The 21,545-nt window shown below is 34.4% G+C and overlaps 1 protein-coding gene across 1 annotated transcript in view; it reads left to right on the top strand.

Annotated features, from left to right (window-relative positions):
• ATRX (ATRX chromatin remodeler) overlaps positions 1 to 21,545 on the top strand; it is a 261,625-nt gene that overhangs the window by 169,724 nt on the left and 70,356 nt on the right. Inside the window, exons 24-28 of the mRNA XM_019648172.1 lie at positions 4,733 to 4,863; positions 5,396 to 5,484; positions 5,610 to 5,782; positions 12,988 to 13,141; positions 18,128 to 18,234. Of these exons, the coding sequence (XP_019503717.1) occupies positions 4,733 to 4,863; positions 5,396 to 5,484; positions 5,610 to 5,782; positions 12,988 to 13,141; positions 18,128 to 18,234 (654 nt within the window). The remainder of the gene's footprint in view (positions 1 to 4,732; positions 4,864 to 5,395; positions 5,485 to 5,609; positions 5,783 to 12,987; positions 13,142 to 18,127; positions 18,235 to 21,545) is intronic.

The following is a 21,545-nucleotide window of genomic DNA, read 5'->3' as shown; positions in this document are numbered from 1 at the left end:
TTGGTAGGAGTGTTATTGCTTGGATTTTCAGTCTTTTCTAATTCTTTGTTAGGCTCAAAAATGTCTTTGATTCCTAACAGTTAACTCTTACGGAGCATTAGAGGATACAAAATTAGATTTCTGAGATAGTACAAAGGAATTATTTCATTACTGAGGATTTTGTGATAAACTGTGTGTGGAAATCCTAGGAGTTTTCAAATTCTTAGTGGCCAGTCCACCCCCGATTCACCCTTTTTAGTCATTTGCATGGAAATTTCTTTGAAATAATTTTCAGGACTTAGGGAAACTGCATGAAATTTATTTTATCTATAGCCGTGGTACATTACTATGATCATCCCCAATTCCCTGCTTATCATAGCCCTATTAATCATCAGAATACTTCAGTGAGACTGGTTGTTTTTAGTAGCGTAATTGTAATTTGTAAGGGGTCAAAGGCGATTTGAATATACAATGCTTTTAGTCTTATATTTTTAGAAAGTTAGTATCAGCTCTACTGCGTCATCCCTAAATAACCTCAAAGAACACAAAGCAGTGTGGTAGACTGAATAATGGCCACCCAAGGATGCCAGGTCTTAGTTCCTGGAACCTGTAAGTGTTACCTTATAAGAAAAAGGGATTTTTTGCAAAGGTGATTAAACTAAGTATCTTAGGATGAGATTCTCCAGGATTTTCCAGGTGGATCCAAACTCCAATTGCAGGTGTCTTTGTAGGATAGTGGCAGAGGCAGAATTAATACAAAAGAGGGAGGCAGTGTGACCACAGAGGCAGATATTGGAGTGATGTGGCGATAAGAAAGAGGCAATGAACAAATTTTTTTCCTGGAGCTTCCTTGGGACATATGGCTCTGTGGAAACTTTGGTTTTGGCTCAGTGTTATTGACTTCAGACTTGTGATCTCCCAGTCTGTGAAGGTGTACGTTTTTGTTGTCTTAAGATTTGTGGTTTGTGGTGATTTGTTATGGCAGCCCTAGGAAACTAATTCAAGCAGCAAATTTTCCCCACTCTTGTTTTGACTTATACCCTATTCATAGCACAACAATTATCCAAGAAGCTTCTTAGAAAGTTTAGACTTCCTGTGCCTCATCACAGATACAGGGAATCAGAATTTCTAGAAATGAGATCCAAGGACTTGTATCTTTACCAAACTGCCCTGTTGATTCTGATGTGCACAAGGTTTGATAAAACATTTCACTGGGATGCTGTAAAAAAAAATGTCTGCAAATTTGATGGTTTAGGACAGGGGTCGGCAAACTGCGGTTCATGAGCCACATGCGGCTCTTTGGGGTGCGTTCTGTCTCAAAAGTTTGCATACCCCTGGAAGAGCCAATCCTGCCCCTCACAACAATTTAAAAATTATTCGAGAGTCATAAATATATTTTTACATAATCGCCATTAGGTGAATAATATCCTTTAAAAGTTTTATAGATGAAACTATGATAGTTTTATTTTCATTTTCAATTTTACTTCAGAGCCACATGCATGTACCTAAAGAGCCGCATGTGGCTCGCGAGCTGCAGTTTGCTGACCTCATTTTAGGATAACACAAATTTATTCTTTTATGGTTTGGGGGTCAGAGGTTCAAGGTGAATTTAAATGGACTAAAGTCAGCAGGGCTGACGTCTCCTTCTGAACTCTAGGAAAGGAAAATGTTTCCTTACCTTTTTCAACTTATGGTAGTTGCCTGTATTCTCCATGTTCAAAGTACATCACTCCAGTCTCTGTTCATGTCATCAAATCACCTGTGATTCTCACTTCTGTGTCCCTCTTATAAGGACCATTGTGGTTGCATTGAACCCACCCCTGATGATCTTGGATGGTCGTCTTCATTTTAGAGTCTTTATATTGATTGTATCTGCAAATTCCCTTTTGCCATGTAGGATAACATTCATGGGTGCCTGGGATTAAGATGTGAATATATTGGGGGAACCATTATTCAGTTTATTATAGACCCCATGATACCATCTCATGTAGAAACGATAAATGTAAATTAAGTTCAATAACAGACTGTTGTTCTTAATTCATTATGTTTTTTTGTGCTTGTTTTTCCAAATCCATTTGGAATCAAAACATTTTTTAAAAAAACAGAATGATTCAATAATAATTTTCAATGGTCTTTTGAGTAGAGGACATTTTTCTGTGGATATTTGGACAGCTTTTTAGCATATCCTTTTTATGTGGTTCCCATTCCCCACAAAGTATATCAATTCTAGTATAAGTTTGTAGCGTAAGTGGAGGAAACTGCAGTTTTTCCTCTTTAAAGATCTCTTTCCATTTTCTACCTTAGCCAGTTTGGCCAAAAAGTTTTGTGAAAATTTTATATTATAATTATGATATGTAGAACAGTAGTCCCCTCCCCTGCCAAAAAAATCCCACAAAAAATGACTTGTCAGTTTTTCTAATAGAATAAAATTGTAGTTTTTAGCTTATCTTTTTTTAAATCTCTTTCCTTTACATTAATTTTAAAAACAGATAAGGCTTTCAGTAATAGAACAGCTAGGCAGAAGATCAACAAGGAAATAGAAGACATGAACAATACAGTAAATCAATTAGACCTAACAGGTATCTATAGAACGCTCCACCCAACAGCAGCAAAATACACATCCCTCTCAAGGGCATATGGAACACTTTACAAAATAGATCGTATTTTAGACTATAAAACAACCCTCAATATAAAAAGATAAAATCACACAAAGTATTTTATTTAACCACATTGGAATGAAATTACAAACCAATAACTGAGGGAAAGTTGGAAAATTAACAAATGTGTGTAAATGACAAGCTCCTAAAGAATCAGTTGGTCAAGGAAGAAATCACATGGAAAATTAGAAAATATTTAGGGATGAATGAAAACGAAAGCACAACATAATAAAATATGGGATGCAGGTATAGCAATGTTTAAAAGGAAATTTATAGCTGTAAATGCCTATGTTAAAATAGAAGAAAGTTCTCAAACTTATAATCTAACTTTCTACCTTAGGAAACAAAAATAAGAGCAAACTAAATACAAAACAAGTATAAGGAAGTAAATGAAGGCTAAAGAAAAAGTACAGTAAAAGACAAAAGGAAAACAGAAAAGCGTTGAAACCATAAGTTGGTTCTTTGGAAAGATCAACATAATTGATAACTCTTTAGCTGTACCTATAAAGTAATAGAGGAGATACAAATAACTAAAATAAAAAATGAAATAGCATCACTACTGACCTTAACAGAAATAAAAGAATTGTAAAGGAATGCTATAAAGAGTTGTATATCAAGATATTAAGTTCTTTGTCTTGGCCACCATAAATAAAGCTGCAATGAACATTGGAGCACATACATCTTTACCAATAAATGTTTTCAGATTTTTTCAGTCCTTCGATAGATGACTGGATAAAGAAGATGTGGTATATATACACAATGGAATACTATTCTGCCATAAGAAAAGATGGCATAGCACCATTTGCGACAACATAGATGGATCTGGAGATTATGCTAAGCAAAATATGTCAGACAGAAAAAGTCGAGAACCATACAGTTTCACTGATACGTGGGATATAAAATTGAAAACAACAAAAGAACAAGACAAATAAAGAAACAAAAACTCATAGACACAGACAATACTGTAGGGGTAATGGGGGGGGGGGCGAGGGGAAAGTAGATAAGGGTAAAGAAGATCATATATATGGTGATGAAAGGAGAACTGACTCTGGGTGCTGAACACACAATGTGATATATAGATGATGTATTAAAGAATTGTACACCTGAAACCTATGTAACTTTCTTTACTAACCATTGTTACCCCAATAAACTTTAGTTTAAAAAAAAATTAGATGCCTCATTTTGACAGCAGTGATTTCTGTCATCCACAGTGGAAATACCTCTAATCGTGTAAAATAATCAGTACTGCATTTTTATTTGATGTTTGATATGATTACTAAATTTTCTCTTCACTTTTGGAGGCAAGAGTTCCTAATTATCAGCACATTTACATCTTTTAAAACTGTGGACAGAAGAATTCCAAAAATGCGCTGTTTTTCTCTTAATTAGCTTTGTTATTTTGCATTTTACGCCCTTGATAGTTTTGTCATATTAATGAAATATGCGTTCATTTCATTTTCACTTAACTTTCACAGAAAAATGTAATTTTGTTGAAATTCCTCTGGGCAGAAGAACTGTAATGTTTTCAACATGAAAAACATAATTTTTAGAAGTACTTTTTTCTGTAAGAATAGTTGTAATGAGTTACTAAAGGACTACACAGAAAGAGGCTTTATCTACAATAAAACAAGAGTTTGTAATCTAGGGTCCGTGGATAGAATTTATGGGCTATATGAGCCTGAATAAGAAAAATTACATATTAATATTCACTAACCTCCAACAAAACTATAGCATTTTTCTAATTATTTCTATATATTGTTAATGATATCTTAAAATTATTTACCTTTATCAATACTTCAAAATTTCAGGTAATTGTTAGACTTTCTGCTATATTTTTTTATTTAATGCATTAATAAAGTACACATATTACTATATCACAGATTTGTCTTTTAATATTTTAGTAATTTCTGTATAATGGGTTTCTTTTGTAATCCTATTTATGTGTTCCAAAACATTATTCTAAGAAAGAGGGTCTGTAAGCTTCTCTACACTGCCAAAGGAGTTCATGGAACAGATAAAGTTAAAACCCATAATTTAGAAACACCTAGGTTGAAATAGATAATTCTTAAGTCTTGAACTATTTTTTTTTTGATCAGGTGTAGGTAATAGCAGTGAAGGTGGAAGAGGAAAAGCAGGTGCAAAACTTTTCCAAGATTTTCAGATGTTAAGTAGAATCTGGACTCATCCTTGGTGTTTGCAGCTGGACTACATTAGCAAAGAAAATAAGGTAAATCAAGTAAGCTAAAATTGATTAAAAGGTGTCTGTTGGAGGCAGAATAGTAACTTTAGGGGAAAGGGTGATGTATATAGACACTGCATGTTCAGATTTTCTTTTGCTTTGTGGTACAGTAACTCTTCCTATTGTATTCCAGTTAATTTCTATACATTTGAATGTATTATGATTATGGAAGGAACATTCGATGTTAATCTTAACATCTTTTGTAACCATAGTAAAATGATCAAACCTAAGAAATTAACGTTGTGTCAGTACTATTAACTAAATAGCAGACTTTAATTGGATTTCATCAGTTTTTGTACTTAACATCCTTTTTCTTTTTTATGATCAATTCAAGACCTCACAATGCACTTGGTAGTCATATCTGTCATGTTGCCTTTATTTTTCTGATTCATGATAGGTAGTTCCTTAGTTCTTTCTCATCTCATGACAGTTAACTTATACTTAAAGAAATAAGCATCATTATAATTTCCAATATAAGTTGAAATAAACTATTAAAACATTCATCATTTTTTTTCTCTAGGGATATTTTGATGAAGACAGTATGGATGAATTTATAGCTTCAGATTCCGATGAAACCTCCATGAGTTTAAGCTCGGATGATTATGCAAAGTAAATTGAATGCTTTTGTGCCCTGTGTTGTGCCATTAAAAATCCCTACTTGCTGATTGTCCTGATAATTGGCACTTGTATCTTTACTATGCTTTCCTAATAGTTTGAATTTATTCTTTCTTTAGAAAGAAGAAAACTAAGGGGAAAAAGGGAAAAAAGGGGAGTAGCTCAAGTGGAAGTGGTAGTGACAATGATGTTGAAGTCATTAAAGTCTGGAATTCAAGATCTCGAGGAGGTGGTGAAGGAAATGTGGATGAAACAGGAAACAATCCCTCAGTTTCTATAAAACTGGAAGAAAGTAAGTCTAATGAGTGTTGCCTTTATTATGGAACATTGATTTAGAAAATATGACTTTATCATGTCACTGCTTTTTTCAGTTATTCTAACTAGTTGGCTCAAAGGAACCTCTTTCCTCAATTAGTAAGTATCTAGGAAAATCGGGTATATACATAATAACAAGAAATGCCTGATGAAAATTTTAATTATAAGCAAGCATTGTGCTGTCTCGTGTTTAAGAGGAAAGGAAAAAAGAAAAAGTAATGTTTATTTACATGTATACAACTAAGCTTTGTATTATTTTCACTCCATGTGTTAGGGAGCACCCTTGCAATGTTATTGATATCTTTATTTTTATAAATAATTGGTAGAAGTGGGATTCAGCACTAGATACATCCAATGTCCAAGCCACCTTGGTATTTTCACTTAACTATTTATAAATAATGTGAAGCATTTCAGGGAATCAAGTATGATTATAATTAATTTTATATAGTGAAATTAGTTTTAATGGTTTAGTCTTTTTCCTTTGTAATTCTTCATAATTTATCATTGTTGCCCACTTTAGGTCTCCCCTGTATCATGTACAGTTTGAGTCAACTCTTTTGCTTTCTCTTTTTTTCTGTTGTGCATGAGTGTACACACAGTGAAAGTTTTTGATTGAACTGCCTAATGGCTAAAGTTGTGTTTACCTGTATTTACATTTGAAAAATTAGTGTTGAGACTCCATATCCTCCCAGTACAGCCTGACTCGGTATCTGAGAACTCTAAAGTTTGGGTCTAAATATCTGAATATTTGAAATAGCAAACCAAACATCTAAAGACAGAACAGTGTAAATAGCTGTACATTTTTGGCATTTGGGAGTCATGGAGCCAAGCAGTTGAATGTCTGTGAAGAGAAGAGAGATGTGGATGCCAATTAGGTAAATGATCCTGTACTCAAGGTTAGCTGGTCCCAGGCCTGCAACTGAACTATTTTGGCAATCCCTTGATAAAATTTCTCTCTTCGTTACCTCCTTGGAATAGACAGATGGCAGCCTAACCACAGACCCTGGCTTACTTCTCAAGAAATTAGGAGAATAGTAAAAATTAAACTACAAAATTTCTGTCCTGTTCTTTTCTCCTGTTACCCTGTAAAGGCAGTTTATTAGTGTTCATCTTCCAATTAGATTTAAAGAACATTTTTTCTAAGAATAGTAAAGGAATGGTTATAGTTTAATTTTAGGTAATGTGAAGCTCCTGTTATCTCCCCCCTTACTCTCCCAATCTGCATTTTCACTTAAAATTCTCCTCAATCTCATCTCATAATTAGAAATAAATAGCTTAGAGTTTGTGTTCCTGGGAATGATTTTTTTAAAAATATTTTTTTGAAATTTTTTCTCATAACTTACAGTTCAGAGAGGAGAGAGAGTAGGCTTACCAGAATGACTCATCCTGTGCTATAAATGGGTTACATAAATGTATGCTGAGGTATTGATCCCTTCATCACTTGGAAGTACAGGTGGGGTCTGAGGCATTGGAGTCACCTTCAGAAATGAGTAGCTTCTTCCATTTTTCTTGGTGTTGCATATAAGTGTTATTGCTTTCTGTATATGCCATAATGTGAAAAAGGTTGGAAAGAATTGGGGCAGAGAGTGGGTGGCTACATGTTATAAGCTTAAAAGCAGCCAAAGCAAGGCTGTGGGTTCCAAATGACAAACTGACTACTTGTTTAGGGCCTTTGTTTCATTTTAGCTGTGTGCAGTCAAGTAGAAGTCATTCACATATGGATATATTTTATATTTTTGCAACTGAGTACATGTATAGTTTATCAGAAACATTTTTTAGAACAAATAGATGATAAAAATCTACTGTTTGTTTTGTAGATCTAGATTAACTCTATATAAAGCTGAGTAGATCATAGTAAATGAACATACTCATATATAGCTGGTACTGTAATCTTTTTAAATTACTTTTTTATACTAAATATAAGAAAACCCAAAGAGGAAGTATTGAAGGGCCAAAATGTTGTACCTGGGATTTGAAATGGATATTACCATAATTTGACGTGTATAATGTGGACCTGTGTATAATGCACACCCACATTTTTGGCCCAAACTTTTGGGGAAAAAATCTTTTGTTTTACTTTTTTAACTCAAATTTTTATTTGTTTACATTTAGGTACTTATTTTTTGTATTATAAAGGAATTTTAGCATTTATTTTTTAATATATTATGGTACAAGAAATTTTATATACTGGTAACAAATTTACAATATTTACGTGTCCTAGAATGCCAAAAACCCTTCATTGTTGGAAGTTCGTTGTAAGTTCGCCGAAACCGATAGTCATTCCAGGGTATTATTTTGCATACAGGTATCGTTATTGATTTCTGCAGTTACCCTTTTAACTCATCAGCATAAATAAAAGAGTTAAAAACATTTATATAGATACGGAATTAGTACTACCCATATATAATGTGCATCCTTATTTTTCCTTCACAAATTTGGGCAAAAAAGTGCACATTATACACGGCAAAATACAGTAAATAAGTAGATGGCTATAATTGAGCTATAATATGATTTTCACTATATATTTCAGTTTTACTTCAAAGAGTTTCTGTTTAATTTATTTGCAGTAGCTTTCTGAATTTTCTAAGAAGCAGAGTCTTGAATAAGTCATTTAAATATACCTTATAGCATCTCCATTTCTGTTTTCGTATTTTATTAGGACAGTTATGTGTTGTGGAAATGACTACATAAGCTACTTCAAAATATTAAATTTATTATTATTTCAGTATTTTTAGAGTAAGCTTTATTGAACATTTACATTTTAAAATGTATGTAATTAATTGTATGGATATCATCTTTTATGATAGAATTTTTGCATATGACGTAGGGCCATAATATTAGCACTAGTATACTATATTTGTTCATTCAAATATTTATTGAGTGCTTACCATGTAACAGGCACTGCTGTAGAAACTTTTATTATATAAGTGAACAAAATGCACTCATGGAGCTTGCAATTCTACTAGTACTACTGTTTATACACATAATGTTTTAATGATATGCTACCTTTCTTTTTTTTTTAAAGATTTTTTTTGAATTGGGGGGATGGGAACAGTGCTGGGGAATTGGGGAAAGGGGAACAGACAAGTTGCTGTCGTTTTGTTCTTCAATCTAGTTGTGGAGGATGTTGCTTCACTGGCCCAAGTTGGCACCATCATTGCGCTCTTCTCTGGCGAGGCAGATCAGTCGCCGGCTTCTGGACGGCCGCTCACTGCGGCTGCTGGCCGCTCACGCTGGCTGCTGGCCACACACGGTAGCCCATGACAATCCACTGCCACAGGGACTGCAGCCCACGCCGTCGCCGGCGACTCACGGCAGCCCAGCTCCAGGTTGAGCTGTTGTTCAGCATCTTAGCTGTAGAGGGCAGTGTCACTGGCCCTCATATGTGGGATCCGAACCGGGGCCCTCTGGCATCCCAAGCGAGTTCTTAACCATCTCGCCACTCGGCCGGCCCACTACCTTTCTTTTTAAAACTTGCTATCAAGTTTTGCTATCAATTGATCTAGCTATCATATTGATCTTGCTATCAATATGGTAAATATATATTTGGAATGCTTCAAGAAATTAGGGGTAAAGGTATTGCTTTCTATTTGTATTTTCTTTTTTTTAATTTGATATGATTTTTTTATTTGATATGATTTGTTGTGTGTATGTGTGCCTTACCTTATAAGCATTTTGTGGTATCCAGAGTGGATATTAGGGAGTAGCTTTGATTAATTAGTTAATCAATTCACTGTTCCTCCTCTCTCTCTCTCTCTCTTTCTGTCTCTCTTTCTCTCTCTCTGTTGCTCTGTCTCTCTCTCACGCACACACACACAGCATAGCACAAATTTATAACAAGTAATGATTAATTCATGAGAATGATGAAATAAGAATATTCAGCATAAAATATCTATTAGTTTAATTACATATTCAGAATATTTATTAACTGAGTAGCCCATATATTTCTGGGTCTCTTTTCTATTTTTTAGACATTACTGTAAGGTATTGTGATTATATCCAATAGGATCAAAACTAGAATGGAATCTATTGCGTTTGCTCAGAAATTGTTGCCTATCCTAAGCTTTGATTTGAGACTTCTTATTTAACTGCCACATTTTTACTAACTTTCTGCTAGCATTCTTTTATTGCTGACATTTTCACCTTAGATAAATTACCTTTAGTAAATTTGGATAACCAATGCTGAAGTTGTGCACAATGTGTGCAACTGCAGAATTCCCCATAGGTACTGGTCATGTGCAAGTTGACTAATCGTAGGATGGAGATTAGTCAACCTTTGCTTGATTAGCTATGTGGCAGGGGTCCCTAAGACCACTGCCAGGTTCAGTGATTCACAGGACTCAGCATATAGTCATATTCAAGACTACTTTATTACAATGAAAGGGTGCAAAGCAAAATCAGCAAAGGGAAAAGGTACATAGGGCGAAGTCCAGAGGAAATCAGGCATAACCTTCCAACAGTCATCACCCAGTGAAGTCACATAGGATGTACTAATTTCTCCAGCAAGAAGTTATGACAATGTATGTGAAGTGTGATCTACCAGAGAAGCTCAATAGAGACTAAGTGCCAAAGCTTTTTATTGGAGACTGGTCACACAGGCAATGTCTGCCTGGCTCTTATCAAATCCCAGTCTCCCAGAAAGAAAATATGTGTTCAGAATAGATCACATTGTTTGTACAAGCAATCTAGGCACAGTGAGCCACTCTTTATCATGGAAAGTTCTGTATCAGTACAGGGAACTGTTTACCATTCAAGTTCCCAGACAACAGTCAAGAGCCAGCCTTGTAAGGAAGCTTTTCTAAGATGAAGTTTTAGTCAATTTGTGAAGGATAGTAAATATGAATAGACGTTTGCCAGGCAAAGAGAGGAAGAAAATAATAACACATTGAAGAAAAGGTATGTAATCTTGCAAATATGTGAAACGTTTAGGATTCTGATTTGAATATAAATGTATAATCAGCTCTGTAAAAGTAATGGAAATCACTAGGACCCAGATGCAAAAAGAGGAAGCTGATAACGTAAATTGTAAGTTCAAGAAAGTGTGTTATGGAAGCCATGGGGATATGCTAGTCTTGAGACGAGCAGTTTTGTTTCTCACCTACCCAGGGATAGGATACAAGGCCTTGAACAATTTATAAGGTGTAGAGTTCCTAGAACCCAAATTAAAGCTGAATCTCTTTACAGAGTACATACTACATGGAAGAGTAGAGTAGAAAAAAAATGTTTCGATCCTTCAATCCAGGGAAATGACAAGAAAGCTTATCTGTTTCACCTTGGGCTCTGGGCTGGGGGGAAAAATTCCTTGGATTCATAATCATGGGCTTTCCCTCACAGAGTTGATGCTTTGAATTTACATTACTTACATAGCCTAAAAATTTCAAGCTGAAATACTAACCTCAAAAGTAATTCTAGATTGGTGACACCTTGGAGCATCTGGAAGAAGCAAATGCAGAATCAGTGGAGATAAATTACCTCAACCCACACTACCCAAGATTCTCCCATATTTCAGCTATAGTAAAAGTGAAATGATCATTAAAAATTACAGAATACCTGAGGAAACAATTAACCTTAGGAAAAATTAGCAACAAAATAAGTTAGCAGTCAACCTGATGAAAGTTATTACACAAAACAAACAGCATGATTAGATTCTCAAGAACCTCAGAAAATAGAACTATTTGATAATAACTATAAAATACGTATGTTTAAAGTGATATTTCAAAAATTATAAATATAACTTTATGCCAGACAATTTAAAACTTAGATGAAATTGACAACATTCTAGAAAAATATAACAGCATTGAGTCGTCATTGCAGTCATTTCACAGTAGCCAAAAATTAGAAATAACTTAAATGTCTATGAACATGAGAACTAATAACTGATAGTATATTTATGCAGTAGACTAATACATGACAGAATACTGAATAATGAATAAGTCTTACTTTGAACGAAAAATATAAAACTACGATGAGTTAAAAAGTTGTAGAATGATACACGTAGTGTGGTATATACAGTACGTCCTCACCTAATGTTGTCTATATGTTCTGCGACTTTAAGTGAAACGATGTATAACGAAACCAGTTTTGCCATAGGCTAATTGATATAAACAAGAATTAAGTTTCTGTGGCATCTCATCAATGTTATAACAAAGCAACTTTGAACAAAACAACATTATTCTAGGGCCTGCTGTAGTTTAATAACATGAAAGATAATGCACAGTTTAGGGATATACATGTAGTGAACATATAATAACATACACAGAATAGTAAATTTAGAATTTAGGGTTTTATCTCTCAAAGAAGGGAGAGAAAGAAAAAAATGTGATTGGATAGGGTCATATATTAGGCTTCAACTGCATCAGAAGCAGATTTAACAATTGTTAGAATTTGATAAATGTAGGATGTAGGAACACAGTTGTTCAATATATTCTATATACATTTCTGGATATGTAAAATATTATAAAAATACATAAAAATTTAAAATAACTTGCATTAAAAAGCAATTTAGAAAAGGTACAAAAAACATGTTAAACCTGTATATTCCTTATTTTGAATTGAACTGTTTATGTTTACATCTTTAATTATTTTGTGACACTTTCTTTTTAAACCTTTATAGTCAAGGTTTGTGGTAAAAATAAGAACAAAATGATTTAATATGATATGGTGATTCTGGGATCAATACTTGTTTGAATTTTCCAGAATTCTAGTAGCACAGTCAAATTTTTCCTGTTCGTGCCCCTAAGATCTTTTCTCTCTTCATCTCTGAGTTAGTCAGTCTCCCTTGCATTCTTCCTTTCCTTCCTTCCTCTCTCTGTCTCTGATTGGATCTCTTTCTTTCCTAGTCTGAGTTTCTTGGGATGTTTTGGCGGTTATACTCTCTCTAGGGCCTCTGTCTCTTAGCATCTTTGTCTTTCTGAGCCCCCTACCTACCTTTGTATTTCTCTAGTCTAAAGCTGTCTCTCCCCTAGGGTTGTCGTTTTTCTCTCTGAACATGAGCCTGCGTGCGCACGCGTATGTGTGTGTGTTTCATTCCCCTCTCCCAAATCCCTATCAGTTTCTTTCTCACTCTCTCCCTGGGTTGGTCTATATCTGTTTCTCTTGGTCTCTTTCTTAATCCCTCTCTTGGGGTCTTTGAGTTTCTTTCCTTATTTGCCTACTTATTTACGTTTTATTTATTTTATTTAGGTAAAGCTACTTCCTCTTCTAATCCAAGCAGTCCAGCTCCAGATTGGTACAAAGATTTTGTTACAGATGCTGATGCTGAGATTTTAGAACATTCTGGCAAAATGGTACTTCTCTTTGAAATTCTTCGAATGGCAGAGGAAATTGGGGATAAAGTGTAAGTTCTTTCCTATTTTTATTAAATGAAACTTTTAATCTTTCTATTGTTTAAACAATTTATTTGAAGAAATCTGTTTTCTTCCTTTCTAAACATGTCATTACTTTGGTTAGTGTAGTGATAGACATCTAGCTTCCTTCTAAGCCACTAGTTCTTAGTGCATATTTTGATTATTTTTTTCAGTACCAATTTCCCCTTTTGGCTGTTTCACTTTGAACTTATTTCCTTGAGCCATGCTTCTGGTTAATGTCTATATTTTACCATCTTCAAAATCAGTTTTCAGTCTATCCAGCGTGGCTTCTATCCTGTCACTTTACTGAGATTTTTTTCTCCCGAAGTCGCTTACCCCCTTTTGACTTTATTTTATATTCTTTCTTTATCATGTCTCCTTTGTTTTTAGTCCTTGTTTGTTTTACTTCTAGCATTTGTTCTCCCATTTCCTTCCCTGTATCTCTGGTCCCCCACCCCAGCAACTCATTCTTCAAAATACTTTTCAAAAAACATACTCATAAAGTTTTGAACCAAGCTTATTGTTTAGGCTGCTATAAGGTCCCAACATCTGATCACAACATATTTTAAAAATATATCGGTGATGTGTTTAATAACAATTTAACATAAGACTGAAAAAAAAAGTCATCTTTGACATTATTCAAAGATGACTCCCAGGCTTCCAGCCTAAGTGGCTGGTGGATTATGGTGTTGTTTTACTAAAATAGACAAGATTAGGGGAGAACTAAGTTTAGTAGAGATAGTAAAGACTCTTACTCTGCCTATGTTAAGTTGGAGAGGCCTATTAACTATCCATGAGAGATGTCAAGTAGAAAGTGGATACTTGAGTTCAACATTTCTGAAAGGTAAGGAGAGATTATTGCTCTAGACATGCTCATGCTTTTTTCTACTATCGACTTCTGTGGTTCAAAATTAATTTTTATTTGTGTACCATACAACAATTTTAAGTGTGTAGAAGGGATTTTAGTAGTGTTTTAATTTCCTAACTAGTGCAAGAATCTCTTCTACCATGTTTATCATAGATATTGTCCTAGCCTCTAGAATGGAATATTTGCCATCTCATAAGGCTACCTATAGTTGAATAATAGTTCAAATTGTTAGAAAATGTATCCTTATCTTTAGTTTATACACTATCCCTATAGCTATTTCCCTTCTGGTCTAAAATAGAATATATCTACTGCTTTTTTTACTTAACCCTTATTAATGATCATTTTTTGTTATAAACCCAACTGATATTATCAGTGTTAGGAATGTAAAACTGTGCCATTTACAGAACTGAGATTACCACTATTCTTTGTCCAACATTTCATTATGGAAAATTTTAAACAGAACGAAAAACAAAGAATTTTATAGTGGATACCCATATACCTGTCACCTAGAATTGATACTGTAGTCTATATTTTATTGTATTTTCTTCATTATATATCTATTTATTTCTCCACCCCTCTGTCCATCTTATTTTTCTGATGCCTGTCAAAGTAGGTTGCACTAGTATAATTTTAATTGTCTCCTCCTCAAATAATGGTGGGTGTGTCTCTTGTCATGTTTAGCTTTTCCTCTTAATTCATTGATCTGTTTTTTGTATGGCTTAATTTCAGCCATGACCACATGGTTTTGAATATAGTTCAGTTTTTTAATACCCGTCTCAAATGTGGTTGCACTATACAGAACACTTCAGCTGAGTTCTTATTAACACAGAGTTATAGTGAGGCTGGCTCTTGTTTATTCTGGACCCTATATATCCTTTCATGCAATCCAATAAAGAGGTTTTCCAACTATGGGGAAGGAAGAAATTTTCCTCTACCCTTCTAGGTTCTTTCTGATGGTCTAATAATTAAATCAACATGAGACAGATTAACATGAGAAAGTAACCAAATTTAATTATGTATGTACCAACAGGAACCCCAAATACATGAGAGAATCAGAGAACCCCACATACACAAGAGGTTCAGAGATAGAAAGGCAATCTTGAACTAAGCAATGAGGTAAAATGCCCTGAGGCTTCAGAGGGGAGGAGGATAATACACAGGATAAGAGCAGGTGTTCAGTAAACAGAAGTTTGCCCTGCCCTGTAGATAGGTAGTAAAAAATTATTTCTGATAAAAGTTTCTCTTGAGAGGCTTCAGGGTCTCAGTTACCTTCAGCTCAAAATAATACACATGCTAAAGTAGCACATCCTGGAGAGGCCTGTTCTGAACCCTTTTACAACATCTAAAGAACACTGTTGGTTCATATTGAACTTGTGGTCAACTAAGACACTCTTTTTTTTTTTTAAGAAGAACTGTTGTTAAATCAGATTTCCCTATTCTCTATTTGTAACGTTGATCTTTTGACCCAAATAGAAACTTGATATTTTCACAGGGTGAGAGATAAATTAATTTTAGTGATTTTAGCCAGTGATATGCTGGTAAATGTTTTAACAACTGACTCTCCAAATGAATGAATGAATGATAGATATACATATACAGTAAAACCTAGGGTTGCTAGTAACGTGGTTTGCGAGTGTTCTGCAAGACGAGCAAACATTTCTAATACATTTTAACATGGTAAAGGAGCAATATCTTGCGATACAAGTAGTTTGTTTCTGGAACGAATTATGCTCGCAAACCAAGGTATTACTGTGTGTATAATATATATATATATATATATATACTGGGGTACCAAAAATGTATACAAGTAGACACTTTGGTTAATGTTGCTCAAGCAGTAGTTCATCATAATCAGAAGTGTCTGGATGCTGGTGGTAACCACTTTGAGCATCTTTTGCAATTGCAGAAGTCAACTGTGACTTTGCATTCATCTTTTGTTATCGGTATATATTAAATATTACAATTTTAATACAGTTTTCCTTTCTTAAAATGTGTATACATTTTCTCGGCACCCTTTGTATATATAATATCTGCAACTAGAAAAGGTTAACAGATAACCATTAGTTTATAGCAACTTTGTCCTAGTTTTAGGACGTCAGATAGTCATAGTTAGACTATCTGAGCTCAGTGGTTCCCAGAACCAGCCTTAATGCTAATTGACTCAAATCAACCTTTTTTCCAGAATAGTAGCCCAAATTCCAAATTAATTTTAATTAAATAATTAGTATTTCTAAGAATTTTGTTTTCCCAGTTATGGGAACTGTCAAAAACTTATTTTGTAGTTTAGAAGGAATTGATTCAGTAAAGTTTTTGAATCAGTTAAGTTTTTGATTCTGGAAAAGATAATTAATCTACTGTGGTATCAAGGCAGATAGCTCCTGGTCATTTACGCTGAGCATTAGGAGTCAATTCATTTCTTTACCAGTATTCTTTGAGTACCAGCTGGTAGACAGTAGACTCCCACAGTACAGAGTTCAGGAAGCTATACAGTAGTCAATGCATATGTTGTTACCTCCCAACAGCTGTTTCATAGCTTCAGTTCTTTTTAGTTCTAAATTTGAAGACATCTAGTAGTGAGGGGTGAAGGATCTTTTGGAGTCATAAGCACCTTTCTCTCCTGTATTACAACTTTCAGAATCAAAACAAAAAAAATATGCTTGCTTACAGGTGTCTAGTTCCTTGTATACTGACCTACTTGATTTTCTTATAGAAGGGAGAGAATGAACTCTCCTTTATTCTTTCCAGATGTTTTTCACTTCCAGTGTGTAATTATATTCATTTCTAACCAATTGGGTAGATTAGAGTAGTGGTTTTCAAACTGTTTCTCAGAAGCCATGTAAGCTGATGACCTAGAACACAGGGTTCAGCAAACTGCAGCTTGCAAGCCACATGCGGCTCTTTGGGTACGTTCTGTCTCAAAAGTTTGCCAACCTCTGGAAGAGCCAATCCTGTCCTTCACAACAATTTAAAAATTATTCAAGAGCCATAAATATATTTTTTAAAATAAGGAAAATTTAAAGTAATACTATAAATGACACTATGATAGTTTTATTTTAATTTTCAATTTTACTTCAGAGCCACATGTGCGTACCCAAAGAGCCACATGTGGCTCTCGAGCCACATATTTGCTGACCCCTGGCGGTTCTTCCGTCCCAAAAGTTTGCCGACCCCTGACCCAGAACATAGGGTGAGGGGCCCTTCACACTTTTCCTTCTCCCCCAATGCCAAAAACACCTTGCTTTTATATTATGTTTCATTTTAACACCACATAAGACTTAATGTGAACAAATAGTTTTAATGATTATAAAGTTAGAGATCTACTGCGATACAGAATCAAGAATTTGCAGACATAATTTGAAATGGAATGACAAAGTATTTTACCATGTGTACAGTCTAAAATTTCTTGAATACTTTTAGTAGGATGATTTTTTTCTCATGTTCTCTAAACAGTGTGTTTTGCACAGTAAAAGTTTTTAATTTTGATGAAGTCCAGTTTATCAACTTTTTCATAGATTATACTTTTGTTGTCATGTCTAAGAATGGTTGGTCTAACCGCAAGTTTTGAAGGTACTATTTTTTGTGTTCTTCTAAACATTGTGTAGTTTTATAGTTTACATTTAGATTTATGCTCCATTTGAATTAATTTTTGTATCAAGTATGAGGTTTAGGCCAAAATTCATTTTTTTGAATATGGATGTCCAATTTTGCCAAGACCATTGTTGAAAAGACTATCCTTTTCCCACTGAATTGCCTTTGCCTCTGTCAAAAACCAATTAACTATGTTGTATGGCTTTTTTGTGCACTCTCTGTTCTGTTCCATTAATTTGTGCTTGTCCCTTCATCAGCACTACATTGTTTTCATTACTCTAGCTTTGTAAATGTTGAAATCCTGTAGTTAGGCCTCCAACTTTTTTTCTTCAAAATGGTTTTGGTTACTCTGTGTGCTTGGCATGCCCATATAAACTTTCAAGTCAACTTGTTAATTTCTACAAAAAATCCTACTGGAGTTTTGATTAGAATCTTGCTGGATTTGTTGATCAATTTGGGAAGAAGTGGTATCTTTACTATGTAAATCTTCTAATCCATGAATACTCATCTGTTTTTTTAGCCTTGTTTTTAGCCAGTCTCTCATATCTCTGGACTTAATTGAAGATTTCCTTGAATTGGCTAGTAGGGAGAAAACAGAAGATAAAGATAAACCTCTTATTTATAAAGGTGAGTTACAAACATTTCTATATCATAATTTTTTAAAACATTCATTTATACATATTATATAAACATTTTAATAATAAAAGAAAAAATACTACCCAGACCTACAACCCTAATATAGCCATGTTTTTCTCCACTTTATTCTTATTTTTATCCACATAATTATGGTCTTTGTTGTTGCAATTATAGCATAACTTTAAAATTCTTGTTTTTTAAATAGCTTTATTGAGATATAATTCACATACTGTGCAATTCAACCATTTAAAGTGTACAATTGAATGGGTTTTGGTATAATCACAGAGTTGTGCAGCTATTACCATAGTCAATTTTTGGAAAATTGAATCACTGCCTGAGAAACCAAGTACCCTTTAGCTATCACCCTCCTACCTTTCCCTTCCATCTCTTCCTCCCCTAAGCAATCACTATTCTACTTTCTGTTTCTATAGATTGACATTTCTGGACCTTTAATATAAATGGATTCATATAATATGTGGTCTTTTGTGACTGGCTTCTTTCACATAGCATGTTTTCAAGGTTTATTCATTTTGTCAGTACTGCATTCATTTTTATGGCCTAATAAAATTTCATTGTGTGAATAATACCTACATTTTGATTTTCCATTCATTCATGGGTATTTGGGTTGTTTTCACCTTGTGGCTATTGTGAATAGTGCTGATATGAACATTTGTATACAAGGTTTATTTATTTAAACATCTGTTTTCAATTCTTTTCAACATATACCTAGGAATGGAGAATAGGTCATATGATAATTCTATGTTTAACTTATTGAGGAACCACCAAACTGTTTTTCACACTGGCTACACTTTTACATTCTCAAAAGCAGTGTACAGGGTTTCTGATTTCTTCACATCTTCACCAACACTTGTTTTCCTTTTTTTTTTTTAATTATAGTCATCTTAGTGGCTGTGAAGTGGTATCTCATTATGATTTTCATTTGTTTTTCTCTAATGATTAATTTGAGCATCTTTTCATGTGCTGGTTGGCCATTTGTATATTTTGGGGGGGAATGTTTATTCAGGTCCTCTGCCCATTTTTGAATTAGGTCATTTGTCTTTATGGCATTGAGTTGACAGTTTTGGGGTTTTTTTCCTGCATACCAGGCCCTAATCAGATATATGATTGGTAAATATTTTATCTCATTCTGTGGTTGTCTTTTCACTTTCCTGATAGTGCCCTTTGATGCACAAAAGTTTTTCATTTTGATGAAGTCCAGTTTATGTTTTTTTTACTTGTGTTTTTAGTGTCATATCTAACAAACCATTGCCAAGTCCAGGTTCATGAAGATGTACCCCTATGTTTCCTTCAAATAATTATGTAGTTTTAGCTCTTATATTTTTAGGTGTTTGATCTATTTTGAGTTAATATTTTATATACAGTGTGAGGTAAAGGTCCAACTAGTCTTTTGTTATGGCTATCCAGTTGTCCTAGCACTAATTTTTGAAGAGTATTCTTTTCCCATTGAATGGTCTTGGCACCCTCATTGAAAGTCAGTTGACCATGGAGATGTAGATTTATAGAGTTTTATTTAACCTATATGTCACTCCTTAATGCCAGTAACACACTGTCTTGATTACTGTTGCTTTGAAAGTAAGTTTTGGAAGTGTGCGTTTTCCTACTTTGTTATTCTTTAAGATTGTTTTGGCCATTCTGGGTCCCTTTCAATTCCATATAAATTTTAGAATCAGTTTGTAAATTTCTACAGAGAAGTCAGCTTGGATTCTGATACGGATTGTGTTGAATCTATAGTTCATTTTAGGAAGTACTGTCGTCTTAACAATATTAAGTCTTCTGATCCACAAACATGGGATTTTTTACCATTGATTTAGGTCTTTAATTTCTTTCACCAATGTTTTGTCTTTTTCAGTGTATACATTTTTCACTTCTTGTGTTAAATTTATTTCTACTTATTTTATTCTTTTTTTTTAAGATTTTTTTGGGGAATTGGGGGGATGGGAACAGTGCTGGGGAATTGGGGGAAGGGGAACAGACAAGTTGCTGTCGTTTTGTTCTTCAATCTAGTTGTGGAGGATGCTGCTTCACTGGCCCAAGTTGGCACCATCATTGCGCTCTTCCCTGGCGAGGCAGATCAGTTGCCGGCTTCTGGACGGCTGCTTACTGTGGCTGGTGGCCACTCACACTGGCTGCTGGCTACATACGGTAGCCCATGGCAACCCACTGCCACAGGGGCTGCAGCCTACGCCATCGCCGGCGACTCACAGCAGCCCAGCTCCAGGTTGAGCTGTTGTTCAGCATCTTAGCTGTAGAGGGCAGTGTCACTGGCCCTCATATGTGGGATCCGAAACGGGGCCCTCTGGCATCCCAAGCGAGTTCTTAACCATTGCGCCACTCGCCGGCCCTTTATTCTTCTTGATGGTATTGTAAATGGAATTGTGTTCTTAATTTCATTTTTGGATTTTTCATTGCAAATGTGTAAATTGAGTTTTGTATGTTAAATTATTTATTAGTTATAATTGTGTTTTAGTGGATTTCTTAAAGGATGTTTCATATACAAGGTCATGTCATTTGCAAATAGAGATAATTTCCTTCTTCCTTTCCAATGTGGATTACTTTTTCTTGCCCAATTTAGCTGGTTAGAACCTCCAGTATACTGTTGAATTGAAGTGGCAAGAGCAGACATCCTTTTCTTGTTCCTGATCTTTGGGGAAAACAATCTGATCTTGCACTATTATGTATAGTTTTAGCTTTCACTATTTTGTATGAATTTCGCTTTAGTTTTTTCATAGATGCTGTTTAACAAATTGAAGAAGTTCCCTTCTATTTCCAGTGTCTTGTTTTTTTTATCATGAATGTGTTGGATATTGTCAAATCATTTCTCTGTGTCTATTGAGATGATCATGTGGGTTTTTAAAATTCTATTGATATGGTATATCAATAGATATATCATATCTTTGATTATCATATGTTAAATCAACCTTGCATGCCTGGAATAAATCTCACTTAGTCATTGTGTATAATTTTCCTTATATATTACTGGATTCAGTATGCTATTTTGTTGAGGATTTGTACTTCCTTATACGTAAGAGATACTAGTTTTCAGTTTTGTTTTCTCTTATGGTTGTGGTATTAGTCTAATACTGGCCTGACTTAATAAGTTGAGGAGTGTTCCATCTTCTATTTTTGGAAAGAAATGGTATTAATTCTTGTTAAAATGTTTGCCAGAATTCAGCAGTGAAGCCATTTGGTCCTTGTTTTTCTTGTGTGGTGGTGGTGGTAGTGGAGGTGGTGTTACCATTATTATTATTGTAAAATATACATAATATAGTATTTAACATTTT

Source organism: Hipposideros armiger, unplaced genomic scaffold, assembly GCF_001890085.2.
Source record: "Hipposideros armiger isolate ML-2016 unplaced genomic scaffold, ASM189008v1 scaffold_121, whole genome shotgun sequence".
NCBI classification, from domain to species: domain Eukaryota; kingdom Metazoa; phylum Chordata; class Mammalia; order Chiroptera; family Hipposideridae; genus Hipposideros; species Hipposideros armiger.
This window is presented reverse-complemented; position numbering and strand designations above follow the sequence as displayed.